At 43.3% G+C, this 21,260-nt stretch overlaps 1 protein-coding gene across 1 annotated transcript in view; it reads left to right on the top strand.

Moving 5' to 3' along the window:
* ANKDD1B (ankyrin repeat and death domain containing 1B) overlaps positions 1-21,260 on the top strand; it is a 56,837-nt gene that overhangs the window by 25,772 nt on the left and 9,805 nt on the right. The window contains 7 exon segments of the mRNA XM_057540352.1: positions 1,130-1,228; positions 1,973-1,991; positions 1,994-2,070; positions 12,444-12,541; positions 15,048-15,135; positions 15,525-15,536; positions 18,082-18,180. Coding sequence (XP_057396335.1) covers positions 1,130-1,228; positions 1,973-1,991; positions 1,994-2,070; positions 12,444-12,541; positions 15,048-15,135; positions 15,525-15,536; positions 18,082-18,180 — 492 coding nt within the window.

The raw sequence follows: 21,260 nt of genomic DNA on the forward strand, positions 1-21,260 counted from the left end.
TCCTTCTTTTCTCTTTAAGTTGTCGGAGAATCATGAGCCGCTATCTCAAGTTAACAGTGACCATTATCTTTTTATTATCTTGCATTAGCAGGAGATCAGATAACAAATCTAGATTCAGGAACCTTTTTATAAAGAGTCTTGTATCTTGCTTTTCACATTTCAAACATCTTGCTAAGCTTTTAGTTAATAACATACCAAGCCAATCTGTGAATATTTTCTTTAGTCGAAGAAAATACTTCTGCTGCTATTTTGCCACCCCAACTTCTTTTCCTGCTTTTAAATATCTCAGGTTAGAAAATTGAGTTTTTTATGGGTCTTTCATTGTTCTCGATGACATTTTGGCTGTTGAAAATGCAGTCTCCCTTTGCAATGTGAGAAGTTGGAGAAATTGCCATAATCAGAAGATTCTGCACTTGAACCTTCCTCCCCAACAAATCACACCTAAACATCCCTCTTAAGCTATATTCTCTGGATAATTCCTAATTTCTCCATCCCATTTCATACTGACCTATTCTCAAGAGCTTTCCCGTTGATTCTTGGTGAACGTTAGAGGTAAATATATGAGCAAGCAAGGAGGGCCTAAAGAGAAGCAGTTGATACATGTCATGTCTGAATGAGTCACATAAATATTAAACCCTGGACAATTTCTGCTTCAGACATTTTTATCAGTAAGGCAAGGCTTACTGAGCGATATGCAGGTGACTCAGATGGGGTCTGGCACAAAATCAGCTTCTCAATAAATAGTCGAGTGAAAGAACTATTCAATAAATGTAGAAAGTTGGCAAAATTGTTACATTTGAAAGGGAATCTCATTGTCTGATTGTGAGGTGGCATCTCCCCAGGTGCTTGGGAAGACCGTTTCCAAACAGTACTCCTCTACCCCCATAAAAATGATTCTGTGCTGATGCGGAGTTCTCACAGTTCGGGGCAACAACTCAGAAATGGGTCTGGTTTGAAGTGAGAGGGATTGTTATCACCTTCCCCTAGGAAGGGCCCAGAATGCTATGACCAGAATCACCACCTTGGCCTCCTCGCCATCCCCTCCGCTCAAACTGCTGCCCACTTTGTCGGTTGTCTTGCCTGCTCAGTAAGTGTATAATGAACACTGGAGTTTGTGATTGATTTTCAGAAAGGAAGAAAACCATTTCTTTTGGCGGCAGAGCGGGGCCACATTGAAATGACAGAAAAACTTATCTTCCTTAATCTGCATACTTCAGAAAAGGACAAGGTGAAATGGACTTTTATTTCTTTGCTGAGTACCAGAGAAAGGGGAGTGACAGGTGAGGTGTAGATTTGGTGATGGCATTTTGGTGAGCAGTAGACTTGTTCCGTTGTTACTACAGTCAGAGGGAATCATCGAATATCCAGGTGAAATTAACCCACTTTTTCAGTGGATCGTCCAGATTGCCGATTTTGCTCCATAAATGTCTGTGGAATCAATGGACTACATGGAATTTTCTACTGTCAACTCCAGTTGCTCTTTTCTTCCACTGAGGTCTGCGGGAAACTCAGCCCCACCTGACCAGGGAGGGAAACATGTCTATGTGCATATCTTTGATACTTTCCTTAGGAGAAATTCCTAGATGTGGAATTGTGGGTCAAAGAGTTCTGCACATTTTAAAATCTTTTGGTATATATTGCTAAAACTACCTGCCAGAAATCTTTCACCAGTTTGCCTTCTCAAGGTTATATAGAATTACTTTTATTGTCCCGCTTTTGCTAGCAAATTAGCAGCAAAGGTAGAACAAAGAACATGGATGGATTTTTCCCTTCTCTTTCAAACAGCTATTTATTTTCATTTAACACTTTGAAAGTATGAATTTCACTTAAAACTGTGGAAAACATGGCCACTACTCTATCCACAGCTTTAACCAATATGAGCCCCACCCCAGAAGCCCCACTACAGTCCTGACAGTGGGGGGAACGTGTTCCTTGGTGCAGGATGCTCTGCTGTGGTGTGTCTCTGTTGCAGGAGGGGAAGACTGCCCTGCACCCGCAGCAAAGCATGGTCACAGCCCTGCGGTCCAGGTGCTGCTCACCCAGTGGCAAGAAATAAATGAGACCAATGAGGTATGTGGAGGTGCTCATTACAGGTGGGCATGGGGCTCAAAAGTGCAAGGAATGGCTTTCAAGAAAGGAATGGGAGCCAAACAAAGATATTAATTAATGCCATAGGACATAAAATGTGATGCAAAAAGATTCCTACTTTTTTCTCTAAAGTAACTCATGGCGGTTCATTTGTTAAACCATTCACTTATTCACCAAAAAAAAAAAAAATTTAATATGTGCTCTATGCTAGGTAGAGTATGTTTTCTTATTCTAGAAGCCTACAGGGCAAGAAGAGCATACAAAAAATAATATGTCAGGCTAAATGCAGTAATAGATGTATATAGAGTGTTCTGTGGGAACACAAAGGAAAATCTGTTTCAGAAATATCACAGGCTTCACAGAGGAGGTGGTATGTTATGTGGGTCTGAGCATTTGAATGGACAGTGGTACGAGGAGATTGGAGGAGGGCACAAGGGTAGAGTATTTCAGACAGAGGGAAGAGCCCGTCTGTAAAGGAACAAAGGCATGAAAGAGCATGGTGTGTCCTGGGAATGACAAGTTCAGGGTGGCAGAAATTGAGGATGGGTGGGCTGGGAAAGGTGGATGCCAAGTGGGCCAAAGCAGAGAGACCATGAAAGGCTGTGCTCACCAGGAGGAGGGGTGATTCTGACCTATTGGCAGCAGAGACCTTGGAGGGTTTTAAGCAGCAAACAGGGATGGGATCCATCCTGGGTGTAGGCGGGTGACTGTCACCGTGGTTTGAAGGGGACATTGGTGCCTGGAGAGGCAGGAGGTGGGGAGTCCCAGTCAGGTGACTGAAGAAGCCTCTCACCGAGGCTCTCGCTGGCAGCAAGCAGGACGAGGTGGTAGGAGGAGACAGAGGCCACAGGATTTGGGACCACGGGATACGGAGAGGGCAGACTTTCTGGCCCCTAGCTCTCTGGCTTGGACTCCCAGGAGGGTGGGGTGCCCATCCCTGAGCTGTGGGGTACAGGGGAGGGGGGGGTGATGCATGGTGAGTAGTAAGGGTTTGGGGGGGTTCACTCTGAGGCACCGGAGTGGGGAGGGGGGGGTATATTCAGGTGGAGGGCGGCAGGGAGTTAGAAACCGGGCCTGGGGTTCTTGTACACCCCTTGTGAGTCATCTGCTCTGGGTGGTCACTTTTTAAGCTCTGGCTCAGTGCCTTTGAGGCTGGCTGTTCGGAGACCCACGTGAGTGGAGTCCTCTTGGACTTCACAGTTTAATATTCTGACGAATTCTAACTTGGCGCCTCTGCTGAGAGCGGCTTTAAGAAGTAATATAATCATTTACTTGAAGACGCCATTGATTGTAAGGCACAGCATTATTTCATGGAACACTAAGAAGAAGTAATGCTGCCGGTTAAACCGTGACGCAAAAAACTCTCTTGTCATTTAGAATATTTTATGTTATTGAGTTTTTAGACTTTTATCTCAGACTCTTTTTAATCATACACATACAAAGGACCACATAAGCAAGGGAGCTTGGTTAAGTATTCCGATACTTCACACATTGAGTCGAATTCTTCTAAATCACTTTCTCACTCAGAGTCTTGATGTCCTTGCTTTTCCAGACAAAATATTGTCTTTTGTGCCTTCAAGGATGCTTGTGATGCAGTGTTTCTTCAAAAGGTGCCCTGCTATAGATTCTGAGATTTTCTTCTAAGCCACTGACACCCATTCTGATTTAACGCAAATCACAAGCCATGACAGCGATATCATGTCTGCTGCCCGGTTGACTGAGAGTGTGAGGTGCATCCTGATCTCAGGTATGTTAACATGAGAAACAGGATGTGACTTATAGAGTTGGTGGCGTATGGTCACAAAAATAGCAACTGTGGGCAACAAAATGCAAACTGAAGGCTGTGAAAGTGGACATGTGTGATGCCTGGGAAAAGTCAGTATTCCCCTTGGACCAGAGAAGCATAATCAGCCTGGTCACATGCATCCCTGGACTGGGGTTAAACGCAGGGCTCTGACTGCCTGGGTCTGATCCTGGCTCCATCACCCCAGCTAGATGATTTTGGGCACGTTACTTGGCCCCTCTCAGCCTTAGCTTCCTCATCTATCAAATAGCCTCATAAGGCCTTAGTGAGGTTTCAGATGAAAGGCTGTGTCACACACTTAGTTCAGGGAATGGTGCCTGGCACACGGTGAGTGTGCAACAAGCGGTATCCGGTGTCATCACCGGTGTTACCTGGGCGCAGTAAGTGGGATCTTGGTTATCATCGGTATCAGTGGTACATATTGTTATTATCCTCCTTTTTCTCTCTTCCAGTTCCTAGGAGAATGTAAGCCAGGCTTTCAGCTGAGGATCATGGACAAAAGTAGAGCCTTGATTTGTTTATTTTTATGTGTGTGACCATATGACGTAGTGATGATCCGGTTGAACTGGTTTAACTTAAAGATCCTAGGAATTTGGTCTTCTTGAATAAGAGTTACGAATGTGAGAAACTCAAATAGAACATGATTCACCTAGGATAAATCTTAGCCATAATTGGCCTTCACAAATCAATATAGAGATCCAGTCCTATAGTCATAGGATTTAATTTAAAGTCTTAGTTGTGCTTGCCCTGTTTTGCTCTAATACTTTACCACTGGAATGTGTGCACTTGGATTTCATCTACCTTTTAGCTATTTTCGCGTTGGGGCACATTGAGGAAAAGTCATAAAGTCCAACAAACTGTAATTGTAGATTGTGATAGGTTTTATTTGCACAAAGTAAAGTATCTAGTGATAATATTAGCCTTTTGGATGAAGCCCATAATGTACATACAGTCTTGGGCTGCCTCTGTTTCCTGACATAGGCTGTTGCCTGACCAGTTGGAGTGACTCATGGGACTAGGCTCTAGAGCAGTGGTCTCCAAACATTCTGGGTAGCAAACTCATACCAGTAAAGCAAGTTTGAGCATGCACCTAATCACAGGTACATTTATAATTAAATTAATATATTATAAAACATATGCCAGAAATATAAATTTTAAAGATTGAGATAAAAATAAACATAAATAGCAATTTTTCATATTTTTCTCTACACTGAAAGGATTATCTTGTAAATATCTGATGTATTTTCCTTCCAGTTTTCTTTGTGTTCCTATGCATGTATATTTTTAGTGCCTGCCCAAAATTCATTTAACTGTTCTTTAGCTCCTGGACATTTAGGTTTTGTTCAGTTTTTCTTTACAATTAAAGTAATGCTGTCATGAACCTCTTTGTATACAAACTTCAGTCTGTATTCCTCATTATTTCCTTTGGATATATTCTTAGAGGTAGGATAGCTGGGTCAAAGATATAAATGCTTATTAGGCTCTTGATATGTTAAAGACATGAATTCTTTCCTTCACAATTTTTGCAAATATTTTTCCACTGGGGTTTGCCTTTTGGCATCTCTTTTCCTGGAAAAGGAGAAGGCAGATTATGAAAAGAAATTCCTCTCTAACAGATGGCTGTCCCAGGCTCTCAGGGGAAGCTGCTGGGATACAGTTTTTCCATCTCGGTGGGATAGGAACATTGGTTCCACGCTCTTTTGTCCCTATTAACATGATTGTTTGTACCTAATTAGCTACAAGTAAAATTGTCTGAACTTATCCTAGATGTTAGGCAGAATAATGTCCAAGGTGGAGAATGGTTAGGACATGGGGAAGGAATTCTGCATTTCTTCCCAATATTTTTAGGAAAGAATCTGCATGAGGAGGGGGAAATATCCAAGTAGCTATTGTGTGAGACCGGTTCCTTCTTTTCTATGTTGTGGCCTAAACTAAACTCACTTTGTCCTACTAGTGTTTATCATAATGAGTTTCAGGAACCTTAATTACTAAGGTAAGGTATTACATTTTTTTAAATGACATGCAATATTTTAAATTAGTTTTAAAGGTTAAAACTGTACTTGGTACAAATGTGCTTCTATTTTTGTATTTCATACTGCATTTTAGTTCCTCATTTCCATGATTATCTTTCTTAACAAGCTGTTACCTTCTCGTAGACAGGGTCTGGATTCTAGTTGTCTTCCCAATCCCAATGCCTACTACTGTCTGACAAACAGCAGGTGTCTAATAACTGTTTGTTAGATTAATAAAGATTGAGAGTATGAATGATGGAGGGAAGGTGAGAAAGGAGGCAGCATAACAGAGTAGTTAAGAATGCAGGCTTTGGAGCCAAAGAGCTAGACTTGCATCCTAGCTTTGCCACTTTTCAACTGAGGCTTAGATTCCTTATGTGTAAAGTGGGGATAATAACCCTGACCTCAGAGTCGTTGTGCAGTTAAACTGCACCAAAGCATATAGTCTTGGCAGTATAAGTTGGCACATAGATGCTCAATAAATGCTATCTATTAAGAGTAATGCACAAGAGATAGAGAAAGCATGCTGTTTCTCAAGTAATCTCATTCCATGCCAAGGGGCAATTAATTTTAACTTTTTTTCCTTTTGTTAGAATGGCGAAACACCATTCTTCTTAGCTGTTGAAGGAGGTCATGAAGAATGCAGCAAAGTGCTACTGGCAGCAGGAAGTGATATCAACATTCCAAATAAAGTATGTGCTCCATGTCTATTTACTCACACAGGGAAGGGGACTCAGAATGTTCTTTGGGTAATCTGGTCCTGCACTGACCCATTCACTGGGCTTTTGTAGAATTAATACAGTTGTCCCTCGTATCCGCGGGGGACTGGTTCTAAGACCTGCCTAGGGGTACCAAAATCTATGGATGCTCCAATTCCTTATGTAAAATGGTATAATACAGTCCTTATCCGTGGTTATCCATCCAACTGTGGGGGGCAGGGGGATTTGGAGGGCCGATTGTATTAATAATTTGCTTACTTTGGGGTAAGAATTAATGACTTACCTCTGACATTCCCCTATTAACGTTTCCTCGAAAACAATACCATTCTTCCTATTTATTTGGGGAATAATTTATTCGGAGAATAATTGAAAATAGGGCAAAAGTAGCAGATAGTTGTTGCTTCTCAAACAGACACTTTTATTCTACTTTGTTTTCTTCCTAGAAACAAGTAGTACCTGGCTTATACACAGTAGATGCTGAAAAAGAAAATTGTGTAAAAAGCCAAGAGGTCATTCTAGAGCCTGAAGAAGACAGGATGATGCCTTCTTCTAAATACAAAATACTTTGGTTCTGAGATCCTTTGACACTGATCTTCATTTGTTTTTAAAATTTTTTAATTTTTAATTTTTTTTTGGCCGCACTGAGCAGCTTGTGGGATCTTAGCTCCCTGACCAGGGATGGAACCGAGGCCCATGGCAGTGAAATCACCGAGTCCTAACCACTGGACTGCCAGGGAAGTCCCTCACTGTATAAAACTATATATACATAGACAAGATTGCAAGAGAGTGGAACATGTAGGGTGAGGTGATTCCCACTGACGTTGCAAGGTTTTTAATGCAATAAATGAGCCCAAAGTTAAGAATTCACGGGACCCAGGAAACATTCAGAATATGGAGAGCAGTGCTGTTTTTCTGTCATGCCCAGGTGCCCCTCTGCCCCCGGACTGCAGCCTCCCTGGAAAGGCCTCCCTTATTAGCAAGATCCTCCTGGGATCACTCTTTTGGCTCACCCAGTTGCTCTGTGCCTCCCTCCCTTCTGTACTTAATTATTTGGCCCTCTGAAGGTTTTGCTTTGTAATGGCTTTCACATGCTCACATTCTCCCCACCCTGCCAGGACTGTAGGCTCCACGTTGTCCATATCCTTATGGCCTTGGCCTCATCCAGACAGCCTGGAAATTGTCCTAAGTCAATTTTACATCTTTTACATTATCTTGGGTTTTCCCCGGAGTTCATTAGCACACTTCCTGGATCAAGAGCCTCAGCCCCCGCTGCTGTCCACACCTGTCTCCGCCCAATCCAGTAAAGGCCCCGGGGGAAACAAGCAGCAGGAAGCAGGAAGCCAGAAGCAAGGATACACACCAGGGTTGTGTGAGACTCATTTTGCTTTCACATCTGTAGGTGATTACTGTGTTTGATCTTGGAAATGCTTCACCCGCTGACATTAGTTAGTCTTGTTCTCCAGGAGCTTGCTTTGCACCCACCCAGCTAAGGGGAGGGGGTAAAGGTCGAGTCATTTCTGAGGAGGTTAGTGGGGAGAGATTGTGGCTTTAGCTGCCTATGGAGACCGCCTCCATTTGGGCTGGGTGGAGAGGCTGCCTAGCTACCCTGGGTCCAGTGAAGACTTTCTGTAGACCCTAAGAATTCCATATTTCTGGAGGCCCTATCCTCACATCTTATCAAATAACTTTAAATGCCCCCGCATTCCACATTAAATACCTCTTTTCTTTTGCTGTAAATTATTTTTTAAAGGCTTTTTTATTTGTGCATTTACAATAATTTGGATACGATAAACTACCTTAATTTATGATTGACTCTGATTTCTTAGAACTGTGCAGACCTGAGAATTTGAGGGAGGTGAAAAAATTTAACCTACAAATTGTTTACAGTGTAATGAATACTTTATGAAGATCACATTTAGCAGTCAACGAAGTATGAACATGTCGATTAAATATTCACTTCAGTTTTGTGCTTTTCTTTTGGTATCTTGGAACCAACTTTTTTTTTTTTTTAAAAAAAAAGAATGGCATGACTTTTTTAAAAAAATTATTTTATTTTATTTATTTATTTTTGGCCGCGTTGGGTCTTCGTTGCTGCGCGCGGGCTTTCTCTAGTTGCCGCTAGCCGGGGCTGCTCTTCGTTGTGGTGCGCGGGCTTCTCATTGCGGTGGCTTCTCTTGTTGCGGAGCACGGGCTCTAGGCGCATGGGCTTCAGTAGTTGTGGTGCACGGGCTCAGTAGTTGTGGCTCGCGGGCTCTTGAGCGCAGCAGGCTCAGTAGTAGTGGCGCACGGGCTTAGTTGCTCCCTGGCATGTGGGATCTTCCCAGACCAGGGCTCGAACCCGTGTCCCCTGCATTGGCAGGCGGATTCTTACCCACTGAGCCAGCAGGGAAGCCCAACCTTTTTATTTAAGATTTCAAATATTTCTTAAGCTCTTAAAAAGTCTGTAGGCCCTACACACTGTGCCTGTTGTGCCTCATGGATGAAATGCCACAGACTCCTACAGCTCTTCCCACTATAGGGTTCCTGGCTTTGGGCTCTTCACAAGCCGGTTTCTGTGTCAGATCTTTCCATTAGGGGGACACTTCCTACCATTCTGATCTCAGTCTAGACGTCACCCTATCCAAGAAGCTTTTCTTGATCACTCACTGGAAAGTAACCATCCAGTCATGCTATTTTACTTCTCATTGTAGCATTCTCATTGTCACTGGCTGATGTTATTCTTCTAATAATGTCTAGAATCTAATAAATGGGTTCTAAATCTACTGATCTACTGATCTACCAATCAACTGATTGTCCACCCCTACTGAATGTAACGTCAGAGATCTTGTCGGTTTAGTCATAGCCCCCGTGGTCTAACACGGGGGCTGACACGTAATAAGTGCTCAATAATTTTTTGTGGAATGAATAAGATAATACTTGTGATTCTTGTACACATTTACTAGCTCATTTATTTTCCAAGTGTTGCTTTGGTTTGAGAGAAAGAGGTAGGATGGTGTGGTAGGCAGAATAACGGCCCCCAAATATGTCCACATTATGACCCTTGGAACCTGTGAGTATGTGAGGTTACATGATAAAGGGGAATTAAGGTTGCTTTGCAGATGGAATTAAGGTTGCTCATCATCTGACCTTACAATGAGATTATCCAGGTGAGCCTAATGTAATCACCAGGGTCCTTTAAAAAGGAAGGAGGAGGCTGGCAGGGAGGTCAGAGGGATGCAACGTGAGAAGGACTCAGCACACCACTGCTGACTTTGAAGGTGGAGGAAGGGGGCTGCAAGCCAGGGAATGTGGGTGGTTTCTACAAACTGAAAAAGGTAAAGAAATGGATTCTCCTGAAAGCCTCCAGAAAGGCCTTTATTTTCACCCAGTGAGACTCATTTCAGACTTCTGTCCTCCAGAGCTGTAAGATAATACATTTGTATTGTTTAAGGCACTAAGTTTGTGGTAATTTGTTATTAGCAGCAATAGAAAACTAATAATATAGGTGGTTATGTCATGTTTACAGAGGAAGACATAGAGGCCCATCCTTGAGAGGCCATTTATGCAAGGTCATATAGGCATTTAGTATCAGCTCAAGCTAGACTCCAGTTGGTCAGAGTGTGTATCATTCCTGTGAGTATTTATACCACTTATCTATTACTTCATAACAAACCAACCCAAAGCACAGTGGCTTAGAACAATGCACTGTTATCTTTCCTGGCTCTGAGGGTTGACTGAACTCAGCTGGGAGATTCTTACATTGGGTCGGGTATGTGGTTGCAGTCAGTTTTGGCCAGGACTTCAGTCGTTTGCAGACTTACCTGAGGTGGATGTCCACAGTGGCTCACTCACATGCCTGGCAGTTGAGGTCGGCTATCAACTGGGGCTCTTGACAAGAGCACCAACGTGTGGCGTCTGCATTGCCTTCTCATAGCATGGCAGCTGGCTTCCATGATGTAGGGAGCAGAAGCTGCCAGGCCAGTTAAGGGTCACACCTGGAACTAGCACACTGTCACTTCTGCCTTATTCTATTGGCCAAAGCAGTGACAGGGTCTACCCAGATTCAAGGGGGTGAAGAAATAAACCCCACTCCTTGGTGGGGAGTGGCAGGGTCACATTGCAGAAGAGCAGATTGGATGGGACATACTTATGCAGCCATTTTAGGAAAACATACTAACCTACAGCCTCCTTATTCTGAGGACCTGAAAATACTTTGCAGCAATCCTGCAATTACAGGACACCCCCTCCCTGGGATACCAAAATCCGAGGATGCTCAAGTCCCTTAAATAAAATGCATAGTATTGGCATGTAAGCTATGCACAGCCTCCCATGTACTTTATTTAAAAAAATTTTTTACGTATTGTTTTTGACTTCGTTGCTGTGCACGGGCTTTCTCTAGTTGCGGCGAGCGGGGGCTACTCTTCATTGTGGTGTGCAGGCTTCTCATTGCGGTGGCTTCTCTTGCTGTGGAGCATGGGCTCTAGGTATGCGGGCTTCAGTAGTTGTGGCTCACGGGCTCAGTAGTTGTGACTTGCAGGCTCTAGAGCTCAGGTTCAGTAGTTGTGGTGCACGGGCTTAGTTGTTCCGCAGCATGTGGGATCTCCCCGGACCAGGGCTCGAACCCGTGTCCCCTGCACTGGCAGGCGGATTCTTAACCACTGCGCTACCAGGGAAGTCCCCTCCCATGTACTTTACATATCTCTAGGTTACTTATAATAACGAATACAATGTAAATTCTATGTAAATAATTATAAATATAATATAAATGTTATGTAAATAGTTGCCAGCACATGAGCAAATTCAAGTTTTGCTTTTTGGAACTTTCTGGAATTTTTTTTTTAAAATAAATTTATTTATTTATTTATTTTTGGCTGCATTGGGTCTTCCTTGCTGCACGCAGGCTTTCTCTAGTTGTGGTGAACGGGGGCTGCTCTTCATTGCAGTGTGCGGGCTTCTCATTGCAGTGGCTTCTCTTGTTGTGGAACACGGGCTCTAGGCGCACGGGCTTCAGTAGTTGTGGCACGCGGGCTCAGTAGTTGTGGTGCACGGGCTTAGTTGCTCCGCAGCATGTGGGATCTTCCCGGACCAGGGCTCAAACCCGTGTCCCCTGCATTGGCAGGCGGATTCTTAACCACTGCGCCACCAGGGAAGTCCTTTTTGAATATTTCTGATGCATGGTTGGTTGAATTTGCAGATGCAGAACCCGTGAATTTGGGGGACCAACTGTAATCAGTCAATAACTATTCACTGACCTTGTCTTATTGCAAGGCCTTTTGGAGGAGGGCAGGATAATCAAGAGCAGGCCCTGACCTAAGTAGTTTGCCCTCTAGCCTGGGCACTAAGTGAAGGAGAGACGCTAAAGAAGTTGAGTGAAAGGGCTGTGAGGGAACCTGCACATAGGCAGCAATCATGCTGAGTTCTGAGGTGGTACCTGCAAAGGGGAGAGTTGCTAGTAAGTGGTCAGGGCGGGAGAGGGTGGATGCACTTCTGGGGCCAATACCAAGTTCAGCTCTTTTGGCTCAAGGAGGGGGTTTGCAGGGTGTATAGAGCGAAGGCTTGGCCCTAGTCCACTTCGTACTTCCTGGAGAAGGGAAGCAGTTTTAGCTCATATTTGCCTGAGGCATGTGTTGTCTAGGACTCTGTCTCTTTTAAATGGGAGATACCTAGAAGCAACCAAAAGCACCCCCAGCCCCAAATGATCAGAAACACGTTGAATTTTCTTTTTTAACTAGTCATACTATTTTATTGTATTAATTGATTACCATGGAATGAACACCAGAAAGCATGCTAGATTCTAATGGGAATCCCTCCCTGCCTTCTCTCTCCACCTGTCTCCTGCAGCTCAATATCAGTGCTTTGCAGATAGCAACCCGGAACGGCCGCACATCCCTTGTCAGCTTTCTTCTCAGTGAGAACGTTGATCTGCACCAGAAGGTGGAAGTGAGTCTATTAGGATAACATGGGCTTTGATCCCAGCTCTGTGAGGCTGGCAGTGCTGGGAGATGCTCCTTGCAGATGCATGGAGGGCTGGAGGGGGAGACAAGTGATCACAAAGGAGGAATTCTTCCTGGGAGGGCCGACCGACCTCTTTTGGAGGCCGAGTCTTAATCTTAAGAAATACAATCCAAGGGATGAATTTTAGAAAGTCATTGAAGTTCCTGAACAAAATGAAATCTTTGTGTTTTAAATATTTACATTTGCTGCAGTTAAATTTTCTCATGTATCTAGAGATGCCAGTCTTGTATTAAATTTATCAGTCTGGGACAATGATGAAACTGCTGTTAATAGGAAGGAGAATGATCAGTTTTCCCCTTCACTGACCGATCTTCTTTTTCTTTTGAAAGTCAATCATTTGTATTGATTTAGGTTTTCTGAAGTTCGAATTGGCTTTGGTAGAATTAACAAAGGCCCTCTGTGCTGGAATTAGATGGGGAAACATTCCCCTATTTTTCACTCTATTTTCATTTCTCCTGTGAGAATATTCTTTTCTCTGATATTGCTTAGCCATTACTATTTATTGTATTAACTGGAGAGGAGGGATGTGATTTAACCCATGACTGGTAGTTTCTGGAGAATGGCATTAGGGGAATTGGTTCTGACCTTGCCTGGTCCATCCAAGGATGCTTCCTGTTTCTCAGGAGGAATTGGGCCCCAGCAAGGCCAATGGTCCCAGCAGGAAGGGCACTGCTTATATCCCTGGGACGAGGGATACGTTCTCTTTTTTCATCCTTAGCGCCTCTAGAGAGAAGGTCCTCCCTGAGCAGAAGAGGTCTGCACAGAAAGCTTTCCCCTCCTGCTGCCCCTTTGCCCCATCTGTCTCCCACTTCCCTTGCTCACCCTTGGACAGTCTGACATACGCAGACATAGCATTCCACCTGCCCCTGCTTTCCTTCTCCTCTGTGTGCTGGTGAATCCCTTGCTAACTCACTACATCTCTCTTCCATCCGTCAACCCCTGTTTCCTGGGAAGGAGCCTGGTGTGATGTTGGAGTCAGGAAGATCTGGGTTCAAATCCTGTCTCTGCTCCTTCCTAGCTCCGATGCCTCACGGAAGTGATTTCACCTCTGTGCCTCGTATATAAAGTGGGGAAGAGAAGCCCTAACTGCTAGGGTGGTTGTGAATGAAAAGCTGTTAACCCCGGTGTTTCAAACAGAGTATAAACTGTAGGGAGAGTGAGTGAGTAGTAGGCACCGTTAGGAGAATGTGCTGTATGTGCATAAATGATGCTGATTAATATCATCTACTCCGCTTGAGCAGCACTGCACGCCATCCTCACTACCCACCTGGCAGCATCTGTGTTCCCTCTTCCCATGCATTTTGCCTCTCAGCTCAACTACTGTTGTCCGCACAGTCTCACTGCATCGTCTGCCCCTGCTCTCTCACACCTGTACCCCTGCCCCTCTCCTCCCCACTAAATGCCCCTCACCTCGCTCTCTCACACCTTACCTGTGTTCTCCTCGCCTTTTTTCCTCCTTGCATCTGCCTTTTCTACCCCCGGAGATGTGTTTTCTCTCGAGCCTCCTGGGCCAGTGGCAGCTGGGTGGGAGCAAAGACAGCAGGAGGTTGTGTGTGCGACCGTGGAGGTGGGCACTGAGCCTGGCAGGGCTGGTAAGAAGCCCGTGGCAGAGGTGGCTGAGCGCATGGCTGGAAGACAGGCGGTTTAGCCCCAAAGGACGAGGAAAGGGGAGCAGGCTGCAAGGGACCGGTGAATACGCGATGGCTGGACTCTACATCGGTGGGAGGGCTGAGCACAGACGGTGTCCCTGGGTGAGTGGGGCATTAGTCCCACAACGTGCTCTAGGGAGAAAGAGCCCAAGATCAGAGCAACTCGGGAAAGGCTGAAGGTGAATGCTATTCCTTCCTTGTGGCTATTCCCACTGCACTTTAGCTCTTTGAAGCCTCCGGCAAGTCCTGCAGTTAAGCTATTTAATATTTTCTTAGCCTTCATATTTGAGCTCAAATGTCAATTCTTCAGGAAAGCCTTTTCTGACTTCCAGAAAGTTTGGCCCTCGGCCCACACCCACATGTGCTCTCTTACCACTGTGCACTTTTCCTTCAAGGCACTTATCACAATTTGTAACTGTACATTTATTTTGTGACTTAAAAAAAAATCAATATCTGCTTTCCCTACTAGATGAAAGATTCCTGAGGATGGGCCATGTTCACCACTGAACCCCTAACATCCTGAAAAGAGCCTGGCCCATAATAGGTGCTCAGTGTCAAGTTCTAGAATGAATGAAGTGGGAAAGTGGGTTGCTGGTGAGCGGGATTTCTGTACAACCTTGGCATGGAAGTGATTGCTGAAGACTTACTAAGGGCCTGCAACCACGTTGGGCAGTACCAGTATTCAGGAGATTATCAGGAAATGTCTGATGAAATGAGTCGCTTTTTGATCTCATTGATGAAGCCAGAATCTTTTGAATTTGAAATGTCATTTCTTTCTGCGGCCTAAGGAGTCCCCTCTTCATTTAGCTGTTATCAATAACCATATCACAGTGGTAAACAGCTTATTAAGTGCACAGCATGATATTGACATCTTTTTTTTTTTTTTTAAGGAGTAGGGCTTGTCTGTTACATATTTGGTTTATGGAACGGTATCTGTGCTAACTTCAAGCCCTTGTTTTTTTTTTTTAACATCTTTATTGAAGTATAATTTCTTTACAATGGTGTGTTAGTTTCTGCTTTAAAACAAAGTGAATCAGTTATACATATACATATGTTCCCATATCTCTTCCCTCTTGCATCTGCCTCCCTCCCACCCTCCCTATCCCACTCCTCTAGGTGGTCACAAAGCACCGAGCTGATCTCCCTGTGCTATGTGGCTGCTTCCCACTAGCTATCTATTTTACATTTGGTAGTGTATATATGTCCATGACACTCTCTCACCCTGTCACATCTCACCCCTCCCCCTCCCTGTATTGACATCTTAAATCAGGTAAGCCAAGCAAATCAGAACCTAGAGAGTCTGTTTTCTTGTTTCAACTCAGTATGTGTTTAGGGGTAGTTTTGATCAAGTTCAAGGTGCTCTAAAGATTTCTGGGAAGAATATGCACATTCATTTTTTTATCCTTTTGCTTCTGTAAACCCCACTCCCACTTGCACACACATATTTTGTCTTTTTCAAACGCACAACTGGGATTCAGCCAGTGCGTTATTAAACTGTTCACATTTAACAGGCCCAGTACTTCTGATAGATAAACAGTAGCCCAGAGGTAAATTGCCGGAGGCTATTTAAATCAAAAGCTACTCCCCCAGTGTGAAATGTTGTAATTGGCAGGGAGCCCTTCTCCACAAGAAAGAAAGCTTTGTTTCTATATTATGGACAGTAAATGTATCTTCTTTTTGCCCAAAGGCAAAAGAGACCTCCTGGAATTTTTAAAAAAATCACCATGAATTCAGACCACTGGAGCAGAATCAAATGCCACATAAAAGGCATCCATCACTGGCAGGAAATGGAAATGCTGAGGTAGAAGAATTAAAAGGATGGGGGTGGGTGCTGTCTGAGCCAGGGCCTGCTCTGGGAAGGGCTACCCTCTTCCAGAGGTCAGGAGTGGGAAGGAGAACTCTCGGGAGAGGGCCCTTGCCAGAGTCCTGAGGACAGCTGAGGCTCTGGACTCCTCCCTCCTTCCTGGCTGCCCCTTCCCAGGTGAGGGAGCAACCACGTGCGGTGGGCATGCGTGTCCTAACCCACTGTGTCATCCTCGGTTTCCCCATCTGTGAAACCAGAGCACTGACTCAGATCTCTGCAGTCTGCTCCAACTCCAGCCTGTGAGGTCCCTGGTGCCCTGAGCTGAATGGGGACTTAACTCCCTGTCTGTCCTTTCCTTCCCCAGAGACCGTCCTCCTCCCTGGTCTTTTACTATCCCAAAAGTTTGGGGGAAGAAAATCTCTCTTATTATTAAACATATATATGTATTCAACTATGTTAATGCCCCACATCTTTCCTCATGGGCAGAGTCTTTGCTCTACACATGGACAGAACACACAAGTGATTCTGGCTTCACCAGAATTGTCTAGATCCACTCCAGTGAAGGAGGCTTGCTAGGCTGCCACCCAATTATAGAACTAGACCTTATCATTTGTGGTTTTTGTTAGACCAGGAATACACACAATGTATAAAAGTAAGAAAACATCAATAAGCTAAAAACTTACAATTTGTTTATAATCCCCCCAAAGAAAGAGAACTCTGTTAACATTTTGGTGCATTTCCTGCCTTCTAGACTTCTAGCAGTTTTGCCACAGGGAGATTTTATGGGTATTTGATGTATGACACTCGTGTCTCTGTTCCATGTTGGTGTAGACTTTTGATAGGTCTGTCAGTGTAAGTTCGATGTCATGGATAATGAGCCCCCAGAGGGGCACATTGCCACCTAAAAGTGGGTCTTTAGTAAATGCTTGTTGATATTAATTATGTTAACATCCCAAGCATGTTGGCCATATGTTCTAGTAGCAAGAATCTTGGGCTAGATGCTACTGCCCAGCTGTGTGACCCTTGGGAAGTTGCTTCCTCTCTCTGGTTTAGGAGTTGGGCTAGATTATAACCAATGTTCCTTTCTGTGCTAAAATTTTAAAATTGTCTTCACATCAGCATTCCTTTCAGTGGGAGGTTAAGATGGGTGATTTTCTTGTGATTTCATATATTTCTCTGAAGCATTCTTATCCTCTTCATGGGAAAGTGGTTATTCAAGAAAGAAATTAGAAGTCTTGCACTCCTTTATACACTATAATGTAGGAAACTTACAAAATAGAGAAAAGCATCGAGAAGCCAATAAAAATAAGCTCTAATCCCTCCGTCTAGACGTTATTATTCTTAACATTGCCAATGCATTTCCTTCTTTCCCTCTATTTTTTTCTATAAATTGAGCTCAGCTAGATAGTGTTATTTCCTAAGGTTTTTAATGTTGTATCATAAGCATTTTTCATTTTTAAAAATCTCTGAAATTATTTTTTATTGTGGCAAAATAAACATAAAATTTACCATTGTAACCATATAAGTGTAAAATTCCGTGGCATTAAGTACACTGACAATGTGCATAACTCTCACACCATCCATCTCCAGAGCTTTATCTTCCCAGATTGGAACTCCACACTCATTGAACAGTAACTCCTCATTCCCTCCTCCCCCTTCTCCTGGAAACCACCATTTCACTTTGTCTCTATGAACTTGACTACTCTAGGTATCCCATATTGAAATCATTTTAAAAAATCATTTGTGATGGTTGCCTACTATTCCAATATGTGGATATGCCATAATTTATCTCATGAGTTTCCTTATTAAACATGTAACTTCCTTTCAATTTTTCATTGTTATAAATAACACTGCAGTGAATGTCTCCTGTACCTGTTTAAAAATATGTGACCTTATCTATTTTCCCTTATTCCTGTGTAGGACACCTTTGCTTTCTCTTTGTCTTTTTACTATGCAAGTTTTTTCTCTCCTTAACATGCTTGGATTACATTTTTGAACTTTCTCATGTCAGAGGCCGCAAACTCCTTTGCATGTAGCTGCTGATCTTGGAAATGTGGAACTGGTGGAAACCCTGCGGAAGGCGGGCGGTGACCTAAAGGTTGTTAACAAGGTGAGTTCATGGGCTTCACTCTGTTTAGCTGAGCTGATTGCTGAGTCCTCCCTGTCAGCTGTAAGCCTTGAGAGGTAGTATTACCGCATCCTTTGCGAAATGGACACAAATTGGAGAGACCTTGTATCTTGATAGTAACATCCCAATTTTAATTGAGATAAGTTGGTAAGAATTTTTACTCTCAACAGTAAACTATACATTTTAAAAATTCAAATTATTTATTAGTTTTTTGAAAAGATGATAGATTCACATGGTTCAAGAATTTTAAAATTAGTAAAAGTTTTACAGTAAAAATTTCCCATCTACCCCATCCCTATTTGTCTAGCTCTCATACTATCCTTGCTATACATACCCATTATTGTAAGTTTCTTCTGTTCTTGCCAGAATTTCTTTATGCATATAACAGCAAACATAAATATATTATATTCTTTTTTTTAAGACAATTTTTTTAAAGCAGATATTCATTTTTAATTAATTAATTAATTAATTAATTAATTATTTTTGGCTGTGTTGGGTCTTCGTTTCTGTGCGAGGGCTTTCTCCAGTTGCGGCGAGCGGGGGCCACTCTTCATCGCGGTGCGCGGGCCTCTCACTATCGCGGCCTCTCCCGCTGCGGAGCACAGGCTCCAGACGCGCAGGCTCAGTAGTTGTGGCTCACGGGCCCAGCTGCTCCACGGCATGTGGGATCTTCCCAGACCAGGGCTCGAACCCGTGTCCCCTGCATCGGCAGGCAGACTCTCAACCACTGCGCCACCAGGGAAGCCCAATATATTATATTTTTATTCCATTCCTCCATCCTTTTTACACAACTGTGGATACCTATACATATTGTCCTACATTTAGCTTTTTTCCCTTACCAGTATAAAGCAAAGATCATTCCATATAAGTACATGGAAAGTTTCTTCTATTTTATACAGCTACATAATAGACTGTGGTGTGGGTATATCATAATTTGTTTAGTTATCAACTGATGGGCATATAAGTTGTCCTTAAGCTTTTGCTATTATAAATAGAACTGCAATAAATAAATTTATATGTGTCTAAACTTGTTTTTTAAATTTATTTAAAATTTTTTAATTGCTGTAAAATACACACAATATAAAATGTACCATCTCGACCATTTTTATTTTTTTTCTTTATTTAATTTATTCATTTCCTACTTTTTTTTTTTTTTTTGGCTGTGCTGCGTGGCTTGCGGGATCTTAGTTCCCCAACCAGGGATTGAACCCGTACCCTTGGCAGTGAAAGCTCGGAGTCCTAACCACTGGACTGCCAGGGAATTCCCATAACCATTTTTAAATGTCCATTTCTGTGGTGTTAAGAATATTCACTTTGTTATACAACCAATCTCCAGAACTCGTTCATCTTGCAAAACTGAAACTCTATGAACAACAACATTCGTTTCCTCCTCCCTCAGCCCCATTCCACTTCCTGTCTCTATGAATTTGACTACTCTGGGTACCTCATCTAGGTGGAATGGTACAGTATTTTCCCTTTTGGGACTGTGTCCTCAAGGCTCAACCAAGTTGCAGCATGTGTTAGAATTTTCTTCCTTTTTAAGGCTGAATACTATTCCCTTGTATGTATATGCCACATTTTGTTTATCTGTTCATCCATGGATGGACATTTGGGTTGCTTTCACCCTTAGGCCATTGTGTAGGTGTGTTTTTAAAGACAGACAGCTTTGTTTCTTTCATGTGACGCAGTTCCGCAGGCCCAGCCATGGCAGGGTTGGGGTTCCAGCTTTACTGAAAGGTGTAGAAGAAGACACTGTGTGGCCCCCCTGGCTAGGTACTCACATCCTAGCTCAATCCTCCCATCTCCTTTGTGAGGCAGACGAAATTATCCCAGTTTATAACAGAAGAAGAAAATTATCCCCCCAGGCTAGGTACTCACTCACATCTTAGCTCAATTCTCCCATCTCCTTTGTGAGGCAGATGAAATTATCCCAGTTTATAAGAGAAGATTTGATGACATCAGGGCCATTGTAAGAGGTAGAGCTGAGCTTCAAAGCCAAGGCTACTGGCTGCTTGGCTGCCCAGCACTTCCAGAAGTTGCAGTTTTTCCTTCCTGGTCTTCGCCCTCACTAGTCATCAGCTCAGTGCATCCCTTGTTCCCAGTGCAAGCCTGCGTCCTCCCTAGTCTGTCCTCCCTAGAATCACACATTACATGTTTGTAGGATCTGAAGTAGTGATATGTTATTTTACTTGTCTCGGTCAGTTTTCTTTTTCTGATCATGAAAGTAATACAATTTGGAAAACAGAGAAAAGCATAGGGGAGGAAAACACAATCACCCATATTTCTATCACTTAGGTGGAATTCCACCATTAGTGGCTCATTAACTTCTGTTAACATTTAGCGTTAGTATTAACATTTAACATTTGTAGCTAAATGTTAATAGCTTCTCCTGCTTTCTTTTATTCTACTTTGTCAATAACATTAACACCTCCAGGGCAGTCTGGTGAGTAGAGAATCTATAGCATTGGGCAGGGAACTTATGTTGGGCCCCCATTGCAAGTGGACTGGATATTCCAGTGAACACGTCTGTGCTACAGCTTGATTCTGTTTTCAGAGCAAAAGCCACAGTTTCCTGGGCCTCCCAGTCTGATTTCCCAGATTTCCTTTCTCCTCCTCCCTCTTTTCTCATCGCGTCTGGTGCCTAGCTGGCACCCAGGACATATGTAATTAATGAATAAAAACTATCTTTTCTGCCTGTTCCCACAATTTTTACCAAAGATAAGTGACTGTTTCTAAGACTGAATTAAGGTCTGCTCTGGATAGAAGAAAAGGAGCCAAGTTTTGGTATAAAGCTGACTTTCCCTGTCCTCTCAGCCTGTGGCGTCACAAAGCTCTCCGAGGACCACCCACCCTCAACAGCACAAGTATTTGGATTTCTACTCCAGCTGTACTCCCTGTGAAGATTTTCCTATGAGCTTGAAACCTCTGGCTCCCAGAATGATGCCTTCCCAAAATAGGCTAATTATGGTGATTCAGATGGCTTTACAAGCCAGAATTTAGATAGCATACAATTAGAGGCTTGCTAAATGCCTGCAAAATGCAGTTCTTCCTAATTTCATTAC

Source organism: Balaenoptera acutorostrata, chromosome 2, assembly GCF_949987535.1.
Source record: "Balaenoptera acutorostrata chromosome 2, mBalAcu1.1, whole genome shotgun sequence".
Lineage (NCBI taxonomy): Eukaryota > Metazoa > Chordata > Mammalia > Artiodactyla > Balaenopteridae > Balaenoptera > Balaenoptera acutorostrata.